A 26560-nucleotide genomic window follows, 5' to 3' on the forward strand; every position below is an offset into this window, starting at 1 on the left:
GTGATTCGGTCCCCCGTCATCTTCTTACTTGTTCTTGGTCGCAACCGAAGGAAGAAAGATGGCGAAAGAGCGTCGCGGCTCGCTTGACTCGGGGCCGTGCCATGCGCGCTCACGATAGCCCTTTTGTCAACCTCAGGGATTACTTTTCTCCCAGGGACGTCGTTGCGCCGCGCCAGATTAATAGGACGGCGGAAAATTAAATCCGCTCTCCCTTCTGGAGCTCCTCAGAAGCCTTTTCGGCAATCTCCCGCGCCGCCTGTCTACGGCAATGCATCAAGGATGGCGCAAGCTGCGGTTCTGGATGCAGCCCCCGCGACATTGCGTCATGCCGACGCGGGTGCAAGCGGTTCCGCGCGGACGTGGACGCGCTTGGGTTTGCAAGAAGCCAGCGTACAGACGGTTTCAATAGAAGCCCTCCCGATGATGAAAGTTCAGCCTGTCAATGGAGAAACCTCCCAGCTGCACGCTGCCAAGTGCAGAGGCTCAATCACCGTGTAAGCAGCCAACACGGTCTGACAAAGTCTGCAGACGCATATGGCGATGCACGTACGCGTATAGGTTAACTTGGGATAATCGCGCGCAACTACGAGAACACAGTGGAAATGACGGTAACTTATTCAGCAGGCATGGCAAGTCTATATAAACTCGAACACTTCAGTGTGGTTGGCGCGGAGGTGGTTTGTGAAATAACTTTAAATTGGTTCGCATCGTGTTCATTCGCAGCGCTCTGCGCTTGTGGTTTACGTCTGGTGGAAATCGATTTTCGACAGGCGCAACTACGGATGCTATATACAGAAATGTTGTGTGAGGACAACATCCGCAGAGGAAACTACTGTTCACGGATGCCTTGAGTGTTTAGCTGATGAGTAAGTGGGAATAAAAGGATAGCTTATGCGAACTATACTACAGTTTTAGGGTCTCGTGAGCTTCGCTTTGTGTTCATTCTCCGCTGTCCACTCTGTTTGATCGTACGCCAAATGGTTTGTAGGTTGCATTTCGCCCCCATCGAAATGCTGCCGCAGCGGTCGGGATTTGATCCCGCGTCCTCGGGCTTATCCGCGCATGCAACGCCAAAGCCACTACGCCACCACGGCGGGACGGCCGTGATGTGAGGCAACACTGTGCGCAGAACCGTGTCAAGAGACCGTGAGAGCATGAACGTGAGACGCAAGTCACGGGAACGGCTCTTTTGTCTCCTGGGTTTCAGCTTTTGTTTCGCCCACTTCTGGCCCCTGTGTCACGTTGGAGCGATGTGTACACGAGCAACTTCTGTGAACAGTGGCCCACTGCAGTTCGTTACGGGAAAAGTGGCAAGAGAGTGCGCAGTATGTGCGTGCTGCTCATGAAATTTTGTTTGCGGCCGTTCTTTCGTCAGGCGTAACGTTTCCAGCCGAAGCAATCCTGGGTTAAAGCTTTACCAATACCTTTCTTTATAGTGTTACCTGCAGTAGTGGGCACTGTGCAAGAGAAAAGGCGGGCAAGGACAAGAAAAAGAAGTGCGCGTGCAAACCGCCCTGCTTGATAGCTAGGCTCACCGCCGTTTTCTCCAGGAGCCAGCTGCTCTCAATAAACGTCGTCAGTCTCCTTTCAAGACACGTGGCAATATCATGCAAATACTCTATTCACAATACCGCCTGCAGTCATTGCTCAAGCTGTTCCGAGGCCAAGCCCATGTACTTCTATCGGTTTAGGACATGCACGAACAAGGTCTCTCCCTATGTATTCACTGAGAGGTGAGGGTGTTACGGGAATGTTTAGCGCGGAAATGATCTGACGCCGGTAGAGTGAAATCTACGTTCTGCCGTTCCCCTCTGGCATAGTGGCCATGGGGCGTGGTCCAGAAATGCGGCCTTCGGTGTACAGCTGGCCACTGGCTGGCCTCGTTTTTCTCGTCCTTCGCTGCAAGGGGCTTCGAAGTATAATGTCTGTCTAATTATTTGTGAATATACATTTGCTTTCAACGTCATATATCTTCCAAGGACGCCATATAGGAGAGATCTATGTCGAGATTTAGATCGACTTGGCCCTCGTAGCACAGTGTACAATTTCTCATTCAGTGTCCGCGTTCAATGTTCTGCGCTGTCCTGGGATATGACGCCCTGAGTGGTTTCAGGACGTCGGGACGTTTCTGACGTCCTGAGAGGCCCCAGGCGGTTTCTCTTGCATCCATGGTCTCGTCGTCAGATTCTGGAGATTTTAACCGCTGTTCCGTAGCAACGATTCATCGCTGCGCAAGAAACGACAACCGCACGCATTGCTCTGTGCCCAAGGGCGTGATGGTGATACGCCCGAATGTTTATTGAACCCGCGGGCAATACAGGTCGCCAAGAGTCATGCGCTTGAACTTGTTGTAGATGTCTAAAAATTGGGACTAGGGCGCTTAACCGTAGTGCTTGCCGGCGTAGCCATATCCGAGACCGAGTCCGTGGCCGTAGCCGTGGCCGTAACCGTAGCCGAGACCGAGTCCGTAGCCACCATATCCACCATAGGCAAGACCGTGTCCGTAGCCGACGGCGACAGCGGGGGCAGCGACAGCGACGGGGGCGGCGACGGCGTGGGCGACGGGAGCAGCAGCAACGACCTGCGAGACAACGTAGAGAAGCACGTCTTTCAACTGCCCTTTCGCCTTGAATGATCTCCCCAGAGAAGCAGTGAGGCCTGTGCTTCCAAAACGAATTCTGTAAGGGTTGCAGCTTGTCGTAGCAGAAATAAAGGCTTAAGCTCTCCCGACTATATGTTCCAGAACGGCGCAGAAGTCGTCTGCTTTGGAGTGGTAGCTGTCATTGCTTTTTTTTTTTTGCACCAACACTATTATGTTTCAATGCTGCACTCTCCTTCTATGAACAACTTTGTGCACGTTTAATAGTCGCTTTTGTGCGTGGAAGGTTCAGCGATTTACAGGACGCTTAATGATATGTTTCGGAGGCGTTGCTGTGAGCAACTGTGTCAGTCTTTTCTTTTTTCTTATTATTGACGTGAGCAAAACGGTCTAGTTCTGAAACTTGAAATTCTCGATTGCAGCTCTGAGGACTATGCAGGGACTCTCACCTTAGCGAGACGAGGGGCGTAGACGTCGCTCCTGTAGGTCACAGCGCTGGTCACCTGGGCGGGCACGACAGCCTTGGCGTAAGCGGGGGCAGCGACAGCGACTGGGGCAGCGTGAACAGCCACAGGGGCGGCAGCGACGGCGTGGCCGTAGCCGTAGCCGAGACCGCCGTAGCCGAGGCCGTATCCTCCATAGCCGCCGTGGCCGTAGCCACCATAGCCGAGGCCATAGCCGCCGGCGTTGGCGGTGTAGGCGACGGCGAGGACGAGGACGGCGGTGAGCTACGAGAGAACAAAAAGAATGCTTGCATCATTCGTTCATCGCCGTCCACAAGACGAATCTTCGTTTGAAACGGAGAGTCTGGTGTTGTGCGAGCTATCGGGGCTTGCCGAGAAAAAGGAAGGGGTGTCTGTCGCGAAACTTACGATATCGCGAGAGCGCAATTCGGCTGCGAATGATGCTTAATGGTAGACCGGCGTCGTACCATATAGGGGGACATACAGATAGAAGGGTGACTGTTGCTACGCTCGGTACTGGATACGCTTAATCGTATGAGGCTACATTTCCAGATTTATTTACTTCCTGTCGAACCGGGCATTCGCTACTACTCTTGCTACGGGGCGCCTGTACGTTCGAATTATGTGGCTGCCATGCTTCTACGCGACAAAACATGTGTCATCGGCCCGCTAATTGCGTTTTCCGCGTCATCGATTCTCTCTCCGCACGTGTCAGAAGAAAGGGGTCGCACTGCGCGTAACGGCTGCGTCGTAGACGTCGCAAGAGAAATAAAAAAATAAATGCGTTCTCGAGTTCTCGGAGGCGCCAAGCGAGCGCCGCAGCGGGAGTCTGTCCCTGCGCAAAACGACCGATGCGTCCTGATTTCGAGGCTAATCTTGTTTCTCCACACAACGAGCGCGTACACGGAGCGCGAACGAGGGCCCGGAATGGAAGAAAGAAGAACAAACGAGCGTAGCGAAAGCGAGTCCGCAAACGGAAGCGCGGGCGTGCTCTCAAACAGGAACGCTGCAAGGCGGTAATTATATGACAACAACGGTGACGGCGAGCGTGCCACTTAGCGTCATCGAGGGCGTATACGACAGCGGAAGCAGATGCGGAAAAGCTGATCTTCCAACGCAGCGAGAGCGCGAGTCACAAAATAAAGAGCGCGTGAAAAATAACACGCCGCTTCGCGGCACGCATGCTAAACGCCGCCGCTCTTTTTGCATCGACCAAACGACTTTCCCGCGGCGCATATTCTGACGGCTCGATGTCCCGCCTCTCTTCTCGTTTTTCGATGCCAAGAGGACCGTTCTTTACTCCTTCGATACGACTTTGCAAAACTGAATTGCACTAGCAGGTACCGCTGTATTCATGCTAAAGCGCGGTTCTTCGTGGACAAGAATGTCCGTAATATGACGAGACAAAAAACTAGGGGGTTCTTCAGCGGCTGCTTCGAAGACGAACGGTTCACTTCGTGGTACAAAACCTCCAAGGGGGGCTTGACACTGGAGCGCGGCGTTGCGCCGGTGCGGCAGGAAACCGTTAGGCCGATCCTGTCGTTCCCACAGCGCGGCCCGCTGCTTTCACGGCGGAGACCCTCGAGAGAGCGGAGCGGTCGCGTTGAAGCGAGCCGAGGCGCGATCGTTCGCGGCTTTACTTACGGCGTTCATGATGATGCTGCTGCTGATTGTCAGAAGACTGCGACTTCCCCAGTGACCGCCGGCCACTTATATAGTGGCCCGAACAATGACGTCGAAGGCGAGAGAAAGGCAAGGGCGAGTTCCCTCTGGCCAGCAGCAGCAGCAGGTGGAGAGGCCGGCGTGCCGGTGCGACCTAGGAGGCCTGTCCATGCTCCGTAGTGGCGCGGAAGCCCTCGCCGCTTGACCGCGGAATGCGTGCGAGAGCTGGGCGTGTGCTTGCCGCTCGCTCCCGTTGGGTTCCCGTTCATCAGATAGTGCGCCGGCGCCGTTCGCTTTCGATGGCGAGCCGGTGTGCACGGGCAGCCCCGGGCGGCTATAGCCTATCCGACAGCGTCGGATATATCGCCCGATTAGGTAACGCTTGTTCTTGACATGCTTGCCCGGCGCGTGCTGTCGCGTCGCGCGAGCGGCGGGCCTTGGGAAGGCCGCGGCGCCTTCCGCGGGGGGCATTTTTTTTTTATTTCTTTCAGGCTCGAAATGCAGTGCATATCTCGGCTGGTATACTGTCCGAGCGACGCCCGTCCAGCTCCGTACTCGTTTCCTGGTGCAAGCTAGCTGGATTCTTTCCAAGTCTGAGTGGATGGAGGGTGTAGTATTTTAGTATTGTGTAGCACGACGGTCCTCCGCAGTGGTCGGGCGTTACCGCGCTGGCGAGACCTTGTGGAGGACGCTTCGAGATGCGCGAACTCGTGGCGACGATGGCGACGTGCATGAGCCCCCTCATGAATTGTGCTGGGTTTGTTAATGGGTACGAGCCACTGGGATTGATGGCTGGAACAACCACACTGGAGGTCCCAGCATGAAATGGCAGTTGACGCAAGACTCGTCAAACCTTTCGCCAGGTAGACGAGAAGATCACCTTTTACAGAGTTGAGATCGCTTATAATGAACTCCATTGTTTTGAATTATGGCCTCTTTGAAACACTCTAAACTTGCCACTGAAAGCATGGTGTGCCCATATTATTGCAGTGCGCATTCTACAGCCACCCGTGAACTCGGGCACAGCGTCCGTATAATGCCCCATCCCTTCCTGTTTCACCCTTCCCGGTCCTTGGCCATCCCTTCTTGTCAGCAATTAATGCGTTCGGTGTTAAGAGTCAATTTAGTTATCCAGAAATTACCCCACAAGTGTGAAACAGAAATCGGTGGAAACGAGAATAACGGAGCAGGTCAGAAAACAAACAGAACTATTTTGCTATCAACTGCAGGGTTTGGACTCACGGTCGGTCGTTTTTCACATAAGCAGCTTATCGCCGACCATTAGTTATGCATAGGTATCCATCGCCCTGACCAGAGACAACCATAAATATGTTTTTTTTCTTTTTTACCTTGTAAAGCGCGCAGTATTATGCCGCCATAAACTGCACTTCTTCTTTGTACTTCCGTAACCGCTGGAACTTTCAAGCGATACCTCGACCACTTCTCGAACACGAGCACTCTTTCCATAGGGACTTGACATTTAATGATCAGTTTATCTGCACAGTTTATATTTTTTGATGAGATACAAGTGATGCCTGAAAATTGCAATTAGACTGTGAGAGACGCATCTGTAGAGGGCGACGGATTACTATTAAGCAACGGAAGTTGTTAACATATACCGAAATTTCAGCACAAGGGTGCTTCTACACTTCGCCCCCAACGCTATCGGAACACCGAGGCTGAAAACCAAACCGGTGACCTGGTGCTGAGCAGGCGAATGCCATAGCTACTGAGCGACCGCGAACGTGTTCAGGCTGAATCACGGTCTCTCTGATGAAATAAAGAACAGGTGGCTCAGAACAGTGGCGTAGCCAGAAATTTTGTTCGGGGGGGGGGCTCAGGTTGCAGAGCGGCCTCCTCCTTATAAAATTTGTCGAGGGATCAAATGCATGAATAATAACTGCATTGCCAATTCCATTGTATATTAGATGGTGCAAACGAAATATTGAACGCTATGCACTGTCCATTAAAACATGTATGTTGTCATAAAAGAATAAATTCGTATACCCCAAAAATTGTGGCAGGAATAACTGATATCAATGCTTCCGGTTTTTTTTGTCTAATTAATAAGTAAAGAAAACATCACATGAACTTTAGAACTATTGACCCTTTTCGCGGAGCAGTTTGTTTTAGAGAAACGAGATGGCGCTCACGGCGGCGCGCCATACCTCTCCTCAGCGACCACGCACGAATACGAAACCATTACCGCTTCTACCTTGCTTCTATGCGATCAGCTGTCGAAAATGCAACTCAGTTTTCGCTAACACACTGTGCTCCAATCATGCTAAATTGAATAATGTGGATTAAAGACGTGTGCAGTAGTTGGCTGCAAGAATAGTGACTGGCATGTTAAGGAATAGAATGAATCTGTGTGGCGAAGTTCGCGGACCGCTGCTGCAACTGTCCGAACGTGTTACCGGCACTTCGTGATGTACGGCTTTCCTCGAGCATGCAGAAATTTGCTCATCCGCCAGCCTTGTATCGCTAACCTTCAAAGAAAGGGCTTCATCCCCAGAACGTCGGCAAGAATGAGTACCACTCGTTAAACAATGACAAAGGGAGTAGCGCCGCTTCCTGTCATAGTAAGTTTCGCGCACGTTATCTATACACATCTGTCCAAATGGCAGGAAAACGTACGCCCACTCTATCACCGACGTATCAAGAATAAGTGAATGGACTCACACTTGAATATATGGGCACTGTATACACACAATAAATGGTGGACTACACCTATGGCGAACTAATGGTCGAAGCTGCATGTTTCGTGATGGTCCGCAAGAGTAAGCAAGTTACTAGCTGTAATATATATTTGCTACAAGGTATTACAATCTACAAAACAGCTACGTTTCAAGCCTTGTGCGCAGCAAGAACAAATCTATCGGATTCGGAACTGAGCACACCCGCGAGTGATTAGGCAGAAAATAATCAGATAGTGGCGTGGCCGCACCGAGGAACTTCACTGAGTCAGAAACTGACAAGCCACTGCTTCAAAATATTTGCCGAATAAAGAACAAAGAGCAAAACACGCTAATCTTCACTGAATTCATAATCGGACAGCTTGGAATACATATTTAGCCCCGCTTTTAGAACAAGCACCGTATACGTTGCTTATGCCATTTGGACATAGCTTAATCAGCTCCGGAAGCGCTTTTGCATGTTCTCTGAAGCTGTGATCAAAGCTTCGTGTCGTCCATCTAGTCACCGTCTATGATATCTCCGAAAACAGAGGTTTTCTAAGCCGCGCCGGCGTCATACACTTTCATTGTAAACAAGGAGGCAACGGAGGCATTTGAGGCAAGCAATGGACGCGTCACCACGTGATCAAATATGGCAGCGCCCACGGGATCGCCGCGAAAAGGGTCAATATCAGTTCGAAACCAGCAAAGCAGTACATGCAGCTTATATGAAAAACGTAAAGGCCATGAAATGAATAAGTTGAGGACAAATATTTTGATGAATCTTTGTCATTCAATAACCTTGTTTAGATTTTTCTACATATGCAACGCCCAGGAAGAAACCTCAATGACGCTATCCCTCGTTGCAATCGATTGCGCAGGAGCAGCTGTAACTAGTCGTGTATTGTAATTACACCGAGATAATACTCGCAGCAGTGAGTACAAATAAAAAGTGGGAGTTCTGCAAATTATATATTAGAAATTGCGAAGGTTGAATGGAATATACAAATGCGAAGATACAATTCGCTAGAGGGCAAAAAAAAGAGTCGCTGGAAACAAAGTTCACTGCTTGTATACACAAAACCTCGCAATAAGATATTTAAAAATACGTATGAGTCTCCAATAAATCTACGTATTTAAGCAAACGTCAGTGTATATAATGCGTCAAAGAAGACAAATAAACATGTTGCTTAATCACAGATAGTAAACTTTGCGCACAGAAAGACAGATGATCTAGGCAAGAACATAACTATGATCGCAGAAATCGTGATAAGTACTTGGGCCATGCAGCGGTCGCGACAGCGCCATGTAGAGGAATAAGCTAGAATAATAGAGGAATAATGCATAAATCAGTACGAAAATGTGTAATTTCACTGCCTGCACAACGCCAACAATTATTCTGCACCCAAAATTAAAGGAGGGTATTCCTTCGTTTCAATAAAGAAATAAAAGCAGGTAGCTGAAAATGAAAGAAAAGGACAAACGAAGGCCACAGATGATGCGGTAAGTGGAACTACCCAATATCCGAGTGTGTTTTTGGCGAACGCCGCGTGGGCCGGGCTTTCAATGAGCAAGGTCGGTCAAAATTGGTTATTGCTATTCTCGTAATTTTTGTATTCGCGTGATAATTGTGATCATGATAGAATAAACGGCGAAAATTTCTGCGGTTTTAAAAGCTAATGAACGGTCATACGTTTTCATAATTATGAACTTATGGACCTGAAGGAACAGTGCTTTTTACTTGTATTGATTTTTGCTGCTTCGCTATCTAAAGGACAAACTTCTCTCGGCGGGAAAGTTGAGCGAGGCGGTCAATGACTTCGGACACGTTGATGCCGACGTTTCTGTGGCTGTATAGAAGCGCCAGCCTAACCATGCGTTCCACAGACATTGTAGAGCGCAAGTAGTTCTTTAGTAAACTCTTGTTTAAAAAATATTCTCTCTGCGCTAGCAGTGGTCACTGGAGGGGTGACTAGAAGCTGCAGCAGTATTTACACATTTACATAGAACCTGCAGTCGCAATGAGAAAGAGCATTCCGGTTCTAAAACCTAAAACACTCCTTCGATGCCGTTGGCATCCTTGTTTAGGTACCTTGCACAAACAGTAGGCTATTCGATTCCAGCGATGTCCGTCGTTTCGTCAGGAGGTATGGAGAAGCAGCCTGCTTTTGAATCTAGGCTTTCTTTGATAATGTCACCACAAATTTCTATAATTTGGTTTTGTGCGTCTGGGCTTAAATACGAGGCATTACTGGGGCAACTTTCCAAATGGTTCTTCAGATATGTATCTCCACAATCAGCTCGCACTCGAAGAAGCACTCTGAAAATGCCTCTGTTTTCAGCTGGGGCATTGCTTAAATCCATAGGGCCCCTGTCCCTGTGGCCACGGAGAGCCAGACCTTGTCGCCCGCAAAAAAAAAATCTCAATAATAGGCCGTTTACTTTCTTCTGTTTTCTCATATTTTACTTTGCCTGCCCTGGTCCAGCTGATCAATCACATTAGGCACGCTTCCTGAAAATGTTTGGAGACAATTATCAGCTGCTAGCTGACAGTCACGGTGATATTTAGTATTTTCGTGTGTGTGGGAGATTGCGAGCGCGCGCTTCCATTTATGGAACGGCTTGGACACGAGCGTTGCAGTGCGCGCATGTTGGCCCAAGTTTATAAGAACATTAACCCCATAAAGTTCTATAATTGAAAATCATTTAAAGCATGGCTTTGGAAATGTCAGCGCACCTTTTGCGCCAAATGTTTGTGAGAACTGTATACCCATGAAGTTTCGTAATTGAAATCCATGCGCTCCGTACATTCCGCGGCCGCTGCCAGATGCTGCAACGCGCCCGCTCGCTATCGAAAAGCCGTTGAAAGTTTGTGCTCGGATGGGGCTCCTTGCGTTACGTGACTCCAGGTGCAAAGGCGTTGTCACGAAATCCAGCCCCAGTTCGCAATGTTCGTGCCGAAATGTCTTTTCGAGCGTGAAAAAGACATTGTAGACAAAATCCAGAATGATTGCCGGCGTCGGTGGTGGTTTTGGTCGGTGGTGCATGCCCGCACGAAAAAATTTCGGGGGGGGGGGGGGGCTGAAGCCCCATCAGCCCCCCCCCCCCCCCCCCCCCCCCCTGGCTACGCGCCTGGCTCAGAAGATGAAACTAAAAATAAGAAGAATAAAGACAGAAAGTAGAGAAAGCTATTTAGCATCGTCATTGTCTTCATGTCAGCAGAGATACCTCGACGTTACATTATTGGTTGCGCCTTTTACGTGAGCACATGAACGCTTATATATGTGCGTTCGTGTTAAAATCCCACTCGAAAAGGAATCCGAGGACACCTAAGCACTTCATATGAGTTGTGAATGCGAAAACATTAATACTTCGTGCTATCTAAAGCAACGCTTTGCTTCGGCTTCGAGTTGTCGAAGGGCTTCGTCCTCTTGCCGCTTGAGACGCGATCCGCTTCCGCCTCACGCTTTCCAATGGCTTCGTGCTGTCTTCTAGCGCGTTGCGCCGCTGCTCGTTCCACACGCCGTGTGTTGGGAGAGTTGACGACAATGGTGGATTTCGCTGTGTGCCTCTTTGCTCGTTTTGCTGCGTTCTTCCGCTCCCTTACTTCGTCTGCAGTGTACTGGCGTGGATGGCCACGTTTCGCTCTGCCGAGGTAGCGGCCGCCGACGATGCAGATGCTTCAGACTCCATAGCGGTACATGCTGCCCGAACCAGCAAGCAGCAGCAGCCTGCATGCGGTGCTGGCTCGGGCACCGCGTGCCGGCTTCCGAGAGTGAGAGCACGGGTGACAGTGGCGTCGCGGCGGTGCCCTTTTCCCTCACGCAACACCTGATGCGCTATCGCGGCAGCAGGCGTACTCTTTCGCCCGCTCTGCTCCGTCGAGGCGCGCTCGTGCCGTGGCAGCCAATGGGATTTTAGGTGCCATTTTGCTGCTACAGACTACAGACGCCAGATTTTTTGCTCAATGGGCCATTTCGCATCGATATACGTACGACATGAAAAAAAAATTGAAGTAGTTTAGCAGCGATTTCTTTAATTGGAATGCGTGTTCTCAGTATTTCGAAGCGGGTTTCTTAGACCACGCAGGTACAGTGCCTGGACTGCTTTGCGTTGCAAGAGGCAGGTCTTTGTACAAATACGCCGAAAACTGGCGGTAGAGCCTCATGCATTCCATGGCGCGCACACGAGTGCAGGTGCAATTCCTATTGCAGTCAGGAAAATGCACAGGAGTAACGCTGTCCAAACTCGTTGATGTTTTGCGAGATTAGACTAATCTCGCGCAGTCTAGTCGTCGTCATCACCATCATCATTATCAGTCTGTCAGCGCAGCAGAGCTTTACTGGCTTTCTGCACAGATGGTGGTCGAGTCCAGGGTACCATTTTAGCTGTTGTAAGCGCCATGTCGTCCAGCGGGCTTAGTTTAGCACGCAGAGACGGTGTTTGCCTGTCGAGAGAAGGGAAGTTGCAGAGGATATGTTCTATCATCTTGTTGCAACCACAAAAGCTCTACGAGGCACTGTCCATCATGCCGTTGCGAAGACAGTGTAGGGCGTTTGTCGAGGCCACGTCCACCCACAAGCGACACAGTAAAGTCGCCTCGCAACCAGTTAAACCAGGCTGAAATCTAACCCAACGAAAGCTTAAAATAAAGGGGAAGTAGCAAATTCTGCTGTATTACACGGTTCCAATGCAAACAAGGCACAAGTTCGCAGAAAGCTGGAGACTCGAAGTGATCATCAGTGGCTCAACAAGGGATGTTTCAGGCAAGCTAGAACTTTTCGACAATGAGACTTTTCTTCGTCCGGGCAACAAATACCAGTTGTTTCCCTGACGAAGACTAGTCCCCTTACTGAAATGTTGCCTCATGTCGGAGGCATCCCTTGTTGGACCGCTGTTGACCACTGTTTTATTTTAGTAGGCGATGTTGGCACTCTGCATCAGGCCTTGAAAATGGGACGGGCACAGACCGGACTTGTTGGTGGGCGGAGCGCGGATGTTTCGCCGGCACTTTCACGACCGACTGCTCCACAATGCCCCGGGAATCACTGAAATGTCATGATGTGCGCATTTACGACAGCACGATGGCAAGCTTCTCTCTTTTTAGGGGCGAAGCTCCTTATAGCGGCACCCGTTCCGTCCCCGTCGTCGTAGTAGTAGTGTGTAACCAGTCTGAGAAAAGTGAGAAAAAAATTCCGAAGTTGTGTCCGTAGCGCGGAATCGAACCAGGGACCCCTCGCTTCCGAGCGCGCGGCGTTAGCCCACTACGCCACGAAGCGCACATAGACACACGCACCACGATGGCAATAAATACCCAACATTAACGAAAGGCCGCGTTTCTAGCGCGTTTCTAACGCGTTTGTGCTAGCGCGTTACGGCCCGTGTAAGAAGCTGGTGTAAGACGCTGTGGCCTCTCCGCCTTACCTTCAACGCGTTTCGAACGCGCTGCCCAAGGCGGTGGCAAGTCAAGTTCAAGTCGAGGAGCGTTTATGAATACGGGGGTATACTCTCTCAGCAGTCATGTGATGGCGTCGGCAAACGCGGTGCACGTTCCGGCATGTGTAAATGGCTGCGTAAGACGCTGTGGCCGCTCCCCCTTACTAGAGAGTACTGCACGTTTCTAACGCGTTTGTGCTAGCGTCCCCTTAAGCGGGAGATCCGATGATTCCCTCCGGAGCTTCGCCCACTCATCATCATTCACCCCGTGGATATGCTGTGATTTTTTTTTCTCGAATAACAACCGCGACAGTGACTTCTATGTTGGTATTGTACTGAGCGCTTTCATTTTACTTTCGAGGAGGGGGGGGGGGGGGGGATTTCTCCGCTACAGGCTACCCGTGTTGCCGAACACATACAGGTCTAATCCCCAAGTAAAAAAAAAAAAAATCGCACAAGCCCTAGCACTTCGCCCTTGTCTCAGCCTTCCCCATTATGCTTCAACCGTCGCAACAATCACGATTGCCCTGGACCATTCGGTGAGAACAGGCAGTGTCCCCGTCGAAGCGCATAGAGTTCACATAGAATTCCCATACGGCACTTGTCCCGCGTTCGATGCCACCACCCACCGGGCTTTTCTGCCAGCGCAACGGCCGCGCGCCGCATTTGCCGGTATTGTGGCTAATTACTGTGCCTCGACTACATCAGTCTTCACGCCAGCAACGTCACGATCTTTGTGGTGCCTGTGGCGAACCTCCTTCATATTTGATGGTCCTTGCTGCATGTATAGCCTTATCAACTTGCTGCATGTAGCTTTGAAGCAAGCCCCCTTACTACACTTTTATCAATCCTATATATTCCGACAGCGAGCACCTACAGACAGATGGTTCGGCTACAACAAACAGCTCGTCCATTGCTATGGTCATCCCATCAAGATCGACAACTATCAAGTTGAAGTTCTTCCATCCCACAACATCAACGGGATCGGAATTTGAGGTTCGCAGGTTGACTACACACATAAGCAGCCACCTAGCTAGCGAGTCGTATTTTGTGATTTTAAGGCGGCCCTCCGAAGTTTGCATTGAGCCTTGCAACGCGGCTGCCATGAGATTATGAGATTTGTAGGAATGAGCGCTCAGGCACGTGATCGGTTCGAACTTCCGTCGCTTCCCTCTCTTTTTATTTCGCTCCTCCAACCCCTTGGCCGCCTATAGGACAGCCAACATGACGAAATCTAGTTAACAGCCATGACATGACGTTAGCAACTTTTCTTTTTTTTTCTTTCTTTTTTTATTTAAGTGGTAGTCCTGGATCTCGAAACCCTAGAAAAAAAATATACTGGCAAGCCTCAGGGTGCCCTAAATAATTTGCTATAATAGCTTTCTAGGAACTAGTTTAGGCTTCGTTTCCCAGGAGATCTACACGCCGTGACGTCATGCAACAGAAGGTGGTCACGTGGAAGCAGGACATTGCGACCTTCTGGCATTCGCTCCGGCTCAGTCGGTGGACTGTTATGCTGTTACATGCAACGGGTAGCTCAGAGTCTGGGTGGAGCAGATACTCCTTGCGATGCAGACAACGTTGCTCTCGTCCGCTACAATATTGCCGGTTGTCGCCTCCGAAGTACATGTACAGACGGCACCATTGTCAGGGTCTTGTGGGGCGTAAAACTGCACACAAATTGTCTGCGCCGACGGCTGTGCCTCCATCCATTTTTCTCGAATGTACATTAAGCTGTATACGCAATCTAGCAGATGGCGTGTTACCTAGCGCCACTCGAGCCTTGGCGGCGGGTGTGAAGCATCCATTAAAACCGAAAGCGTCACGCAGTACGTGGTTTAAGCATGTATTTGTGTGCCCTTGTGTGGTTGTTTCTCATAGCTTTACCCGGGGCAAAGTCTAAGGGGAACAAGTCAATAAATCTAAAATCCACGCCGTGGAAGACAAGCAACTAAAGAAATAAAATAGATGACGACTGCCCTTCGAGCGAGATCTTTTATGCACAGATTCGGTACCTTTCAGCTATTAAGTGATCCACTGGATCGCAGTTCTGCAAGCGAGCCCTGCGATTAATTACTACGAAGAAAAGAAAAACAGGAACTGCGTACTTGCACTGAGTTGCTCCTAGAATAAAATTTCTTCAGTAACGTTATACGTTCCCAAGTTGTGGCTATCAGCCTTGGCAGCACAAGAAATCAAATCAAATAAAATGCTAGAAATAATGAAACGAAATATCAGCGCAGGAGATCTTTAAAGTGCGCACTCTGGTTTTGCCAAGGATTGCTCGAAGAAGGTAGGAGGTGAACGGGAGGAAGGTAAAAAAAAAAAAAAACTGGTAATGCACTAGTGTTTAAGAGAATACGCGTACGCGCGAAATGAATGGCTAAGAAGACACGGTCATCTAAATTTTCGTTACTCTTGAGGAGCAGTTGTCCCTACTCACCATAGTTATTCATTTAGTCTTTCGCTTTGACCCGAATTCTTACTTAGACGTCGGTCGTCCATTTTTCATGCTATTCATGTCGACGAAGATGTCGGGTTCCGAGCAAGGCCTCACGTATGTACTGATCAGCAAGGTCGGCAAAAAGACGGGCCGGATAAAATTAACAGACCGTGTCCCTCCGGCGAGGTACGTTCGGGTCAGCTTTTTTAGCGCATTCCTTTTTTTTTTCCTCCCAGCCCGTCCGGAGCTCCTCCAGGCGCACTCAAAGATACACGTCTTCTCCTTAGCGACCAAAAAAGGCTGCGAGCGAGATTGGTCCATCGCCGCCGATATCAAAAGCGCATGCATGTTTTAGTGCGGCAAGCTGTGGATAGTAGCAGCGTGCGACTGTTTCGTATCCGAACGGTATACCGTACCGCCCGCACACGTCGCTCGGTAACAGCCTTCCGTATAATGGCCGAGGAAACACAAGTGTCGCTCGAGCCGCTCGCCGAGTTCTTGCATGATGACACGTGAACGCACTGCGCGTTAGAAATATTCCTTTTCCGTTAAGCGGCAGTATCGTTGATATTATTCCCACGCTAGTTTTTTCCGTGTTGTGGTGTCCTGTGTCTGACGAAAAGAGGTAGATAATACAAAAAAAAGAAAAGAGATAGAGATGGAGAGAGCAAAACAACATAAAGGCAACATGAACGGGAGAGGGAAAATGAAGCACACAACAAACAAAGGAACAAAAAGAAAACCAAGACACAGGAATATACGGAAAGAAATAAAGGAGTAAAAGAAAGAAGAGATAGGGTGAGCGAAAGGGCGACGTATTTAGATAGAAACAGAGCACGTTCTGTCAGGGCGGCCGAAAGATGATAAGCGTTGAATGATTGATTCTCGAGTGTTTTATAAAGGGGCCCCAAGTCGTGCGGGCATTAGTCTTCTGTTCCTGCGCCGTTGTGCTGCAGCTTACGGCTTCGTGTTGTAATCGGGACCCAACTAAGCACATAGCTGGGAGGGAGCAGGGAGCAGTTATACTGATATATATATATATATATATATATATATATATATATATATATATATATATATATATATATATTAAAAAAAGGTATAATAAGGGGAGCATCACTGTATTTATCGGGAGTCGTAACTTAGGAGCTCTTTTCCCTTCGGAGAGTCGACTGCCCTTTCGAAATCGCGCGAAATTGCGAAAGTCGACGTTGGCCAGACCGTCTAACCCTTACTTCTGGCGTTGCCACCTCCTACTTCCTACCCTCTGCCCCGCTCCCACTTTTCACTTTTATTTTTATGTTTTATTTTTCGCTTTCGCGTCATCCATCTTTTTTTTTTTTTTTTTGGAAATGAAAGGAAACTGTTCGTGTCATGTTCATTAGGTCGAACCGCGTCGTTGCAGAATAAATGGCCGAGAGTCTGCTTCTAATTCGGCCTCCCAAGGGAAACATTTCTCTAGAGTACGCGGCGAGGAAAGAAATGAAATATGAATTTACATAAACCCGGAGACAGAGAGCTTTCGAGAAGTAAAAAGGGGAACGAAGGGAGGTTTAACCAGGCTGAGCCTGCTTCGTTATCCTCCCCTGGGGGAAATGGGACTAAAAGATGAGTAGAAGAATAGAAGAAAAGATCGCAGTACGGCGCACAACCACCCAAGCGTTTGTCGTTCATTCAGTCACAAGCGATCTCATAGGCTGGTTGGGTCTTGAGGGACGCAGCAGCGCTTTTGTAGCTTTGTGCATCGCAGACGCATCGGAGCATTCTCTTGTGTGAAAGGCTCGACTCCTAATTTCGCCAAAGTGATGGGAAGCGCAAGCTTGTTATCATGGTACGATAGGTAGTCGTAGATAGATAGAGAGAGAGAGAAATAGAGAGAGAGAGAGAGAGAGAGAGAGAGAGAGAGAGAGAGAGATTAATACATTTAAACGTTGGCTTGAGGCCTATTTGGGGAAGTGGGTGTGGGGAAGGGAGATCAGGTCAAGTGTAGCTCACTGTGAAAGCTCCACATACAAATTTTGGAAATTAAATGTACCTTTATAGCTTACCCGTGGCTGGAATCATTCGTCGAAGGACACACACATGCGTAGTTAGTGAAATATATTGTAGGCACGACAACTATTTCTTTTTGCAATTCTATACTCTGTTTGAAAATGATTTGGCTTGCGATACTTGCGCTGCTGCGGTCGAGATGTGGCAAAGACTCAGCAGTCAAGACGTGGATCGGCACACAGCGTAGGAACACGAACACTTGAACGATCGCGCTGCTCACTGGCTGACGGTCCGTTGTAGCCTATACGTACCAGTGCGAAGTTATTATAAGAGAGCACAGAAAACACTTGGAGAAAGGTGATCAGAAATTCGATGCGGCGTAGCAATTGAACACATTGGTTTGCAGGTCGGCTTCACCCTCGTGGTTTTAACGCGTGCCTTCGAGTGGTTCCGAGTGTTTTAGCTTAGTTGGATAAGCTGCTCACCTAATGTTAAGCAATACATTAATACATTGGTAATGCTTTCTTTTTCATGCTTGTTTTTGTGTTCTTGCGTTGAACCGCTCGGGTCTAAGAATCTTGGCTGCAGAAAAAAAAGAAGGAAAGGAAAAGAAGAACTTTTGTAGGCCACGCAACAAAGGCGTCGCGAACAATGCCTGTGAATTAGTTAATTTACGGGTGTCTAGGGGAAATGTGCACATGCCATAAGCAAAACTCGTGGTGGAAGAACTGAAATGATCAGTATGCTCGTTTAAGTCTCCTAGTATAGAGCCCGTCTTACTTTTACTTTAGAAAATGCGACAGGAATAATTTATCATCTGGTTTTAATGAACGTGATACCTGATGATGTTTACAGGGATGAATGAACTTCGCCCTTCTTGAATTCCGTATTCATCGAAGTTCGTGGAATAGGATATGTGGCCGCGGGCGCTATTACGAAGGTCACTCGAGCAAGAGCTGCCATGGCTTATTGAAATAAGTTCCTTGTTTGCTTAAAGCCGAATTCGAACTGCGTTCGATCCACAAAAAAGTTGTTTTCGTTGCAAGGAAGCTGTATGTGTTTTTACGTTGCGAATCAAAACCGCTTCCATTGCTTTGTGCCCTGCGGCCTAGTTATAACTTACTGAGGCAGGCGGCTGTATACCTGACCTGCCTGGAACCTCTGCAAAATTTCTATACGAGCTTCGATTCCGCTGGTCAGGCGCGAGCTACTTAGATCATTCAGAAAAGACATCCCAACGAAAATGCCGCGCTTGCCTGTGTCTCGCAGTTGCATCCAACAAAACGCCGACTGAATTGATATCCGCGTGCGTACTTAGCGAGTGCGCCTTCTTGCGTATTGACCACGTTTTGCCGCCCGAAGGCGCTGACGCGAGTTCTAGCTATAGCTTTGGCACTGTCGACAAACATTATCGAGAAGGTCGTTACACATTGAGCGCTCTTTCTTTTTATTTTGCTTTATTATCAAGCCACAATGTCTGCGTGTATGCGCAAGCCATCGTGCCGGATAATGCAAGGCCGAGGGAAAGCCCCCGTAGATGCCTCGGGCTGCTGCTGTTGCTGTGGCACGAGCACGACCGACACAACCTTTAGGGCCGCGCGGATGAAAGGGAGCACGCCCGGAGAGAGTTCGGAGCGATTTGTTGGGGGAGAAAAGGTTATTGCGTTCCTTTCACGACGCCCACCGATCGTGCGTCCCACTCGGCCGGAAGGCGCGCATCGAGACGCCGAGCCGAAGCTGCAGCCGAAGCCTGCGCGTCGCCGCCGGTTGCTTGACTTCAAGTTCAAAACCGGGGAAGGTAGGGGGGGGGGGGGAGGGGAGGAAGAGGAGGAAGACAATGGAAGCAGGCATGCGCTATCGTCGTCCCAGTTTGTTCGCCCGTTTGTTGGCATCGTCGATATGCACGCGCGCCTTGCTGGTAAACTCGCGGATGCATTAGGATCGTGCACTTCGTGCGGACACGACGTTGAGTGCACCGAGGGTCTCTCTCTTCCTCTCCGAAACACGCTCGTTTACCCGCTCCAGCTGACGGTGGCCCGGGGCGCGGAACGGCGGCTGCTGCTTCTCACGCATTGCGCGCGCACGCACCTATGCGTTGGCAAACGCACGAGTTTCCGTCTGTTGACGATGGCAAGGATCGCACGTTTTCTGCGCGAGCCGATTATTTGAACAACACATGCGCACACACATCGTGCTTGTGTTGTCCTCGTGGCATGCGAGGCAAGGCAGTTTGTGTCGCACAAGAAGAAAAAAAAAAATAGATCAAGAAAAGAAACTAGAGTCAGTTGGGTGTCAGTAATGTGTTTAATGGAGCCCACCATATTGGTGGTGGCATATCGAACAAGATGGAGGCGAGCATGCGTAGTACAGTACACTCAATAGGCAAACTCTGTTGAGAAGAAGAATCCCCGGTGACAAATTTTGCTGTACAATTTAAATCAGAGCAACTTAACGTTTCTTTCTTATGCTTTAGTCTATCAGGCTAATATAGAGTAGAAAGGCGAAAGAATATGCATGAGTTCAGAAGCAAAATCAGAATAATAATTTTCACGTGCACTCAACTACTTTAGCATCATTCAACAAAGAGCGGTCAGGCATACTATACAAAGAACTTCGTTTCTTCTTTTTTTTTCCGCATTCCCCGCGCAGTCTTCAGTGTTTCTTCAAAACAACGCTAAACGATGAATGCCGTGTTCATCTCGATGATTTCTGCTTCCCTTGGCCGCCGTACGTGACTCCGAGACCGGCTTGTCCAGCGGCGCCAGACTTAGCAGCAGCTCCGCCGGCTCCTCCCGCTAGCCCGGGATGCTGACCGCCGACAGCGTGACCGGGGTGTCCATGGTATCCGGGAGCCACGGCTACCGGCCCGCCATAACCGTGACCAGCTGCTGCTCCTGGACCAGCGACTAGCGATGGCCCCGCAAATCCGGCCGCCTGACCACCATATCCACCACCGTAGCCGAGGGCGTGCAGGGGAACGCCAGCTTGGCCGGCGCCCTGGCCGAGAGGGTACTGGCCGCCCGGTCCACCGGCGAACTGGACGACGGGTCCACCGCGTCCTGCGAGACCAGCGGGAAGACCAGCCGCATGACCTCCGGCCGCGCCAAGGTACACGCCGCCGCCACCGCCTGGATATGCTCCCGCGGGAAAGGCGCCTCCATGCACGTGGCCGCCTGCGGCGGACGGCGGCAGGGCGTAGACGGCGGGTCCAGCGGGTCCAGCGGGGCCACCACCAGCGTGCCCTCCTGGCCCTGCTGCCACACTAGCGAAGGCTGCACCGGGAGAGGCCACGTGTCCCCCACCGTATCCCTGTCCGATCGGTCCGTACGCCTGAAGTCCAGCCCCCGGCGCACCCGCCGCACCTCCGTGAGCTCCAGCATATTCCACCGCACCTCCGTGAGCTCCGCCGAATCCTGCCGCACCTCCGTGAGCTCCGCCGAATCCTGCCGCACCTCCGTGAGCTCCAGCGAATCCTGCCGCACCTCCGTGAGGAACACCGTATCCCGCCGCACCTCCTTGAGCTCCGCCGTATCCCGCCAGGGACGCCGGGCCGAGTGCTCCCGCTGGACCTGCGTGTCCCGCGGGGTAGGCTGCTGCAGGTCCTCCGGCGCCGTATCCGGGTGCTCCCGCGCCGTAGGAAGGACCTCCAATGGCTACCAGCTGCTGGTGGCCGCCGCCTGCGGCACCAGCGTACGCTTGAGGCAGGAGAGCTCTAGGGTATCCGCCGGCTCCGGCTGCTGGTCCTCCGGCGCCTGCCGGGTTGTAGCCATAGCCAGGAGCGAAGCCGTAACCGGCACCGCCGCCGGCGGGCGGGGCGCCGGCGTTAAAGTGCACGCCGGGCACTTGAACGGCGTGGGCTCCTGCGCCAGGGTAGCCAGCTGGTCCCGGTCTGCCCGCTTGCGCGGCGGCTGCTCCAGGACTGGAGGCGAACACTGCAGCGGGCACCTTGACCGGTTGGCCATGGTTTGGTGAAGGCCCGAGTCCTTGAGCTAGTTTGTAGACGGGCGTGCCGGACGCCGAAGATCCACCAGAACTGCTCTGGGAAGCATCTCCGGCTCGGACGTGTGGTCCGAGAGACGCGATGAGGATGACGCTCAGGAACTGCGACATCGAATGAGTAGCCACGTGTCAGGCGTGAAGCTGCGGCGGCATTGCATTAGCCTGTATACAATGCCCGAATAAAGCCTTCCATGTCACTTCGTGCGGACATTCAATAAACACAAACTCGTGTTTCGATTCTTTATGCACTCACACAAAGCTTCGCTGTTATAAATTCCAACTCGTTGGATATGCTACAATTTTTTTCTATTATTGCTTATTACCATATTTAATACGTTCTACTGGTGGTTGCGCACTACAGCATCCACATCGGGTGAGGTGCGTTTTGTCTCCTTATGCAACTTTTGATAAGTGGATTCGGTGCTGGTGCCCTTTGTACCCGTTTGCTGTTCACTGTTTCATGCCACAAGATAACGTTAGGCTTCTTGTTTATTGCTAGCTTTTTCTCCCAAATAATGCGCTTCAGCTTAACAAGGGTGATCACCGCAAGCGATCAAGAGATGTTTGTCAACAGATACATTTAGGTTATTTCGCTGCTTGAACGCCACCCTTTGTATAAAAGTGAGAAGTCACTTACGCCCAGGAACGAGACGAAAGAACTCATTAGTAAACGCCACATAGTTTCACACTTTGCTTCTGATGCTGCAACCTGATGCTGCAATTGTTGAGGCACCGTTAATAATAATTAATAACTGTCTTTTATGGCTTTGGCATATATATATTGAATGAACACATTGCGGCTTCTTTTAATGTTCTTTGTGGCTCACTTGTAATTCTTTATGGCCATTATCGTTTCTTTACAGCAGTCAACTATTTGGCGCATAGGACTAACCCAATTCTGTGCGTTATTTATAAGACCAAAAGAAATCACGATGCTATTATGCAAGTTTCAATATTACAGGACGCTTGGTAAGTAGCACTCGCCATATGTAAGTATATCTTGCTTGTCATGTTCCGAAAACTGCTACACTGTAGAAGTTAGACGTGGATATTGTCCGAAATCAAAGTTGTGATGAAAATTATCTTCAAAATATATTCAACCATAAGAGGTTGTTGGAAGTCAAAACGCCCCGTTTTGTCAAATATCCATGCATACTGCCAATCAGGTCTATGTTGCTGAACTGGCTGAATAGCCGTACTGGCGCAGCAAGTTGCTTAAGGCAGACATTGGCGCCAAATTTCTGTATAGTATTCTTAGCGCAAAACTTGAAGCCGGTCGCTTTGTGGAAGGGTTCGTGGGCAATCCCTCACAAGCAGGAAGAGGAGGTGCACAAAATGAACAAACATATACTAACCCTAAGGTGAAGTGCCAGAATACGTTACCAAACTAGCATACCGACAACATGCTCAAATAAACTATATCTGGCCCCAGCGGGGCGCACGCCGCACGCACTTCACAAGGCAGTTTGGCTGCTTCCTTATGAAGCCTTGACCGCCACGGCTTAATTAACACGTGCGTATCGTAACTTGACGGGTCCCTCGCCAGCACTGCAGCGGCCGTGTTGCGCATGCTCGTTGATTGATAATGTAGCGGCGCTTCTACTTCTACTGCAGCTGTCACAACTATAGCGATCCCGACAAAATCTATAGTGCACACATGGCCTTCGTGATCGGGAGGCGCGAGCGGTGTAAGGCACACATGCCGACCTCTGGCCGTGTGCTCCGAGATCGGCACACAAGCAGATCTCGGAGGTCATGTGTGCTCCCGAGGAGAGCTTCTGCTGCGGACGCGTTTTTTTTTCTTCTTTTTTTTGAGACATAAGGCGAAAGCCTTGTGTCTCATGAGTCAGTCGACCTTGAGCGGAAGCGCGTCGACAACACGAAAGGTACAAAAAGGCTACGAACCCTCGACCATTGGTGGGAGTCGAGCCCACGACCTTTGGAATTAAGAGGGATGACTAAGCGAATTAAGAGGATGAGTAAGCGAATTAAGAGGGATGACTAAGCGAAGTAGACTAAGCGAATCAAGGAGGATGTGTACGTCATGTGTGAGTCTTTAATGCATGGACATTTGGGCTTTCGCCTTCAAGTCGTATTAGGGACAACGTAAGAGACCCTGTGAATTTTTATTACACTGTCTCCTAAATACACTGCACAAGCGTTCACCTTTTGTGACATTCACAAGGCCAGCACGTACATTTCCGGCTATATACACTGAGGGGACCCATTATCTTGTTTTGATCACCGCCTTCGCCAGCAAATATATGCAGATTAAAAAAAAAAAAAACAAATTCGTGCTATAGATCTAGCATATTGTTATCGACACGGAAGCGGGAAACTGTATTTAAAGGAAAGTGATGCTAGCCTTGCCTCCTTCCAGATTCTATAAACGCATCCCTCTTGCACCTGTGTAGGATAGCAAACCAGATTTACGTCTGGCTGATGTCTCCGACATTGCATCGGTATTTCTCGTTCTCTGTAACTCCGGCGAGAGAAATATGTGTTTGGTGTTTTATGTTGTTTCAGAGGGCGGCATATCTCTTGCGGCGAATGTATAAATATGCCTTCGAAACGCAGGAACGCTTTTCCTCAGGAAATACTAAACCAATCTTGATAAAAAGTTCTCCATAAAAATATGTAAAATAATAGTGGTTGTCGGTAGCAGACTTTTCATTTAGTCCATTATTCATTTTTTTCTTCAAAATTAATGAAAAGGCAAAATGGAAAATAAATGTTGGATGATTTTATTTACAGCTTTGTAATTGCGTGCTGAAAATATACGTCGCAATTATGTCGAAATAAACGCATTGATCATTCAGTGAGAATGAAGTTTTAAAGCAATGTATAGTTAATCTGTGTTTACTTGAATTACTTCATCTACGCGAGTCTTGCAAATGTCATTTACAAGATAGTGGCAAAATTTGTAGACTATAGAGAAATTCAATAATACTTGCTTCATTCGTTAGCGTTTGCATAATCACGGTACTTAATTTTTTGTGTTTTTTTATTACGGAGTTGCAGAGTCGCTGAACTTGATGCCTACATTTTTTTTAAACGCTTCAAATCGCATACATTTGCGTAATTTCTCAAAGCCTAAACAAAAATTGTACTTGAAAGAGCCACTAAAACATGACATTTCCATTGAAATCTAGAAAACGCTGTATAAAATCGGCTCTGCTGTTGACTAAACAGAGCATTACCGCATTTAACGGGCATCTGAACAGTGCGGGTAATGTCTAAAGCTGTGAGCCTATGCTATTGCAATTAAAACAGAAGCACCGCGCAGTTAGCGCAGTGCTAGGATATCTGAGATGACAATGGCCAGGCACATGCCAAGAAATGGGTGTCTCGTTTCACGAATTCAGCGAACAAGCAGCGAAGGCTAAGGCGCGAGCATCTGAAGATGAAAGGGCAAGCATTGATGGAAGGGCATGCAGCAAAGGCTTTATGGCGCCCGTCATCTAAGTAGCGTTGTCGTGCTACAACTTTACTCTAAAATCGTCGTAACTGCAGAAGAAGCGATCCATATTGCGAGTAGCTGTGCACGTCGCCCTTAATACCGGAACTACCGGAATATACAGGGATTCAAGACGCCCTATTTTCATTACGTCTACGTTAGAAAAGAGAGCAAAACGAACAAGCTCAGTCACCCATCGAATGTGTTACTCGAACACTGTACATACGGTTTTTACATGTCATGAAACATCGTCAAAACGTTACAAGGTATCACGAAATATGCAAACGCGGAAGTGTTCAGTGTGGGCAATGCCCAGAAAAACAACGAGATTCCATAGCGTAAGAAACTAAAAAAAAGACCTACTCAATTAAAAGAAACACACGAATTCTTAAATGACTCTTGCACGCCCGACCAATTAGCCATCAGCTCCATCCCCCCCGAACATTAAGCGCTCTCCGGATACTCCGTATGACTACAACATAAAGGGCACCAAGGAACTCGGAAAGAGGAAAACGAAGCAATAAATAAAAACTGCTACTTCCCATATGTTTGAAAAACGTCATACGCGTATATGATCGATTCCGCATTGTCGATGACGCAAGAGTGCGAAATGAAGCAGCGAACATGGCCGAACACAGAGCCTGCCAGTGCCTAAGGCGCGCTGTGCCACGACTGTTCCACCGGCGGCGTGGAGTGACGCAAGAATTCCGTCAACGCAGCAGCGACACGTATATGCGAGCGGGACTCACAGCTATCATGGCGCCCTGGGTGGCTGCGGCGGCGGCGGCGGCAACGGCGAGGGCAGTGACGGTAGCAGCGGCGGGCTTCCGGTGCAAGGCGCTCTCGCGTACTGACTTCCCTTGGGCTGCCCACCCGTCTTTAAGTATAAGCGCCGATCGGGGCCAGCCGGCCGCCCGCGGGCGATGGAACCGCCCCGCCGCTGCTACTGCAGAGACGACCTGCTTCTTTGTTCACAGGACGGCGGCGACCACGACGACGACGACGACCACCGTACGCACACGCCGCCGCAACCCCGCACATGGTCATCCCCGGCCGAGGCCTCCATGTGTTGCGTCGTCGCCACCGCCGCCACGTTTTTTCCCCGCAACGACCCATCGCGAACGGGCTTTCTCACAGCCTTCCTCCTGCCAAACGGCGTTGCACCGTTGATTCATAACCCCCCCACAACAGCGTATGCGCGCGCGTGGGCGCGCGTTTCGTGTGTGGGCATACTTTCGGTTTCGGCCCTTTCTCAAACGGCTTTTCGTTATTGAAAAAGTTTCGCGAGTTCGGTTTGAAAAAAAAAAAAAAAAATAACGGCCACCCCCGATGACCCTTCTCTCAGGGTCCCCCACCCTTTCGTTCGATCGAAAGGCGTCAGTTATTTCTTCGCGCGCAGAAGGTCGCGCGAAGGACATCGGCTACGCGGTGCTGCTGCATATGCGAGCTGACCACGCTCACGCTGATCGCGCGGCGGCACCTTGCACGAGCGCGCGAGAACCCGCTACGCCGTCGCCGCCGTTTGCCGAGGCCTTCCCTTGTCGCGGCGAGAGAAAGTGCGTCGGCGCCGGGCGGAGCCGCGCCGGTCCAAACGAACCCGACTAGCGAAATCGGAACACGCGTCGGCCACTCCTCGGCTTTTATAACCACGACCACGAGGACCACCACCACCGCTTGCAGGCCGCCGCTTCGCGCCCCTTCTTCCTCGCGCCGGGCGACACAGTTCTCCCAGTGCACGAGACACGTATATCGCTCCCGCTAAGCCTCCGGCACTTACGTGCATTTAGGTGACGACCTTGTGCGGTGGCGGTTATGCGTGGCGGACCGTCAGCG

The 26560-nt window shown here is 50.1% G+C and overlaps 2 protein-coding genes across 4 annotated transcripts; both read right to left on the bottom strand.

Annotated features, from left to right (window-relative positions):
* Positions 1–2260: 2260 nt before the first annotated feature.
* LOC119441175 (glycine-rich protein-like) lies at positions 2261–4854 on the bottom strand. The gene is made up of 3 exons (XM_037705843.2): positions 4708–4854; positions 3049–3327; positions 2261–2581 (listed from the first exon to the last, which is right to left on the bottom strand). Exons 1-3 carry the CDS (start codon positions 4714–4716, stop codon positions 2381–2383), a joined length of 489 nt encoding a protein of 162 aa, XP_037561771.1. The 5' UTR covers positions 4717–4854; the 3' UTR covers positions 2261–2380.
* Positions 4855–19558: 14704 nt separating this feature from the next.
* On the bottom strand, positions 19559–25975 carry LOC119440593 (uncharacterized). 3 transcript variants are annotated; one of them, XM_049661985.1, is made up of 3 exons: positions 25477–25975; positions 20784–21372; positions 19559–20753 (listed from the first exon to the last, which is right to left on the bottom strand). In XM_049661985.1, the coding sequence occupies exons 1-3, from the start codon at positions 25483–25485 to the stop codon at positions 19966–19968; spliced, it is 1386 nt and encodes a 461-aa protein (XP_049517942.1). In that variant the 5' UTR covers positions 25486–25975; the 3' UTR covers positions 19559–19965. The 3 variants fall into 3 exon arrangements, with proteins under 3 accessions (XP_049517942.1, XP_049517941.1, XP_049517940.1); XM_049661984.1 differs by having other exon boundaries at positions 19559–20663; positions 20694–21372; positions 25477–25972; XM_049661983.1 differs by having other exon boundaries at positions 19559–21372.
* Between the last annotated feature and the right edge of the window lie 585 nt (positions 25976–26560).

Source organism: Dermacentor silvarum, chromosome 2, assembly GCF_013339745.2.
Source record: "Dermacentor silvarum isolate Dsil-2018 chromosome 2, BIME_Dsil_1.4, whole genome shotgun sequence".
Taxonomy (NCBI): Eukaryota; Metazoa; Arthropoda; class Arachnida; order Ixodida; family Ixodidae; genus Dermacentor; species Dermacentor silvarum.

Coding starts and splice junctions, on each gene's coding strand:
- LOC119441175 (XM_037705843.2), bottom strand. Junction 2,582..3,048: donor ACGCCCCTCGTCTCGCTAAG/GTGAGAGTCCCT, acceptor GTTGTCTCGCAG/GTCGTTGCTGCTGCTCCCGT.